The sequence below is a fragment of the Buceros rhinoceros genome, unplaced genomic scaffold (genome assembly GCF_000710305.1).
Source record: "Buceros rhinoceros silvestris isolate BGI_N320 unplaced genomic scaffold, ASM71030v1 scaffold20747, whole genome shotgun sequence".
In the NCBI taxonomy this organism is placed as follows: Eukaryota; Metazoa; Chordata; class Aves; order Bucerotiformes; family Bucerotidae; genus Buceros; species Buceros rhinoceros.
The window spans coordinates 46,951-47,278 of NW_010423050.1; the positions used below are offsets into that span (position 1 = coordinate 46,951).

Consider the following 328-nt stretch of genomic DNA (forward strand, 5'->3'; position numbering starts at 1 on the left):
AAACCTTCCATGCGAGTAAACAGGGGCTGGGTTCCCGGGGTGCCGGTGCCACCCTACCCAGACCTGGTGCCTGCTGTCACCAGGGCAGCGACAATGTCACACGGGCTGGTTCAGCTAGAGCGAAAACGAGGTGACCTGAAGAAACCAGACAAGGAGCTCTCGAGGCAGCAGCGACTATTATCCCGTCTGCTGCTGCAGGCAGGGGCTCTCGGAAGGGCAAAGGCATTTTTATGGCTAATCAAGCAACTTTCCCAGCGCCGGCTGGGCCCCGCACCGTGCCGGCACCTCCGAGCCCTACGTACGTACCCGTCGAAGCGGACCGTGCCGG

The 328-nt window shown here is 61.9% G+C and overlaps 1 protein-coding gene across 1 annotated transcript in view; it reads right to left on the reverse strand.

The window, feature by feature from the left end:
* FEM1B (fem-1 homolog b (C. elegans)) overlaps positions 1 to 323 on the reverse strand; it is a gene marked incomplete at its 5' end in the record, with an annotated part of 3,660 nt that extends 3,337 nt beyond the window's left edge. The window contains one exon of the mRNA XM_010140301.1: positions 307 to 323. Within this exon, the coding sequence (XP_010138603.1) occupies positions 307 to 323 (17 nt within the window). The remainder of the gene's footprint in view (positions 1 to 306) is intronic.
* Between the last annotated feature and the right edge of the window lie 5 nt (positions 324 to 328).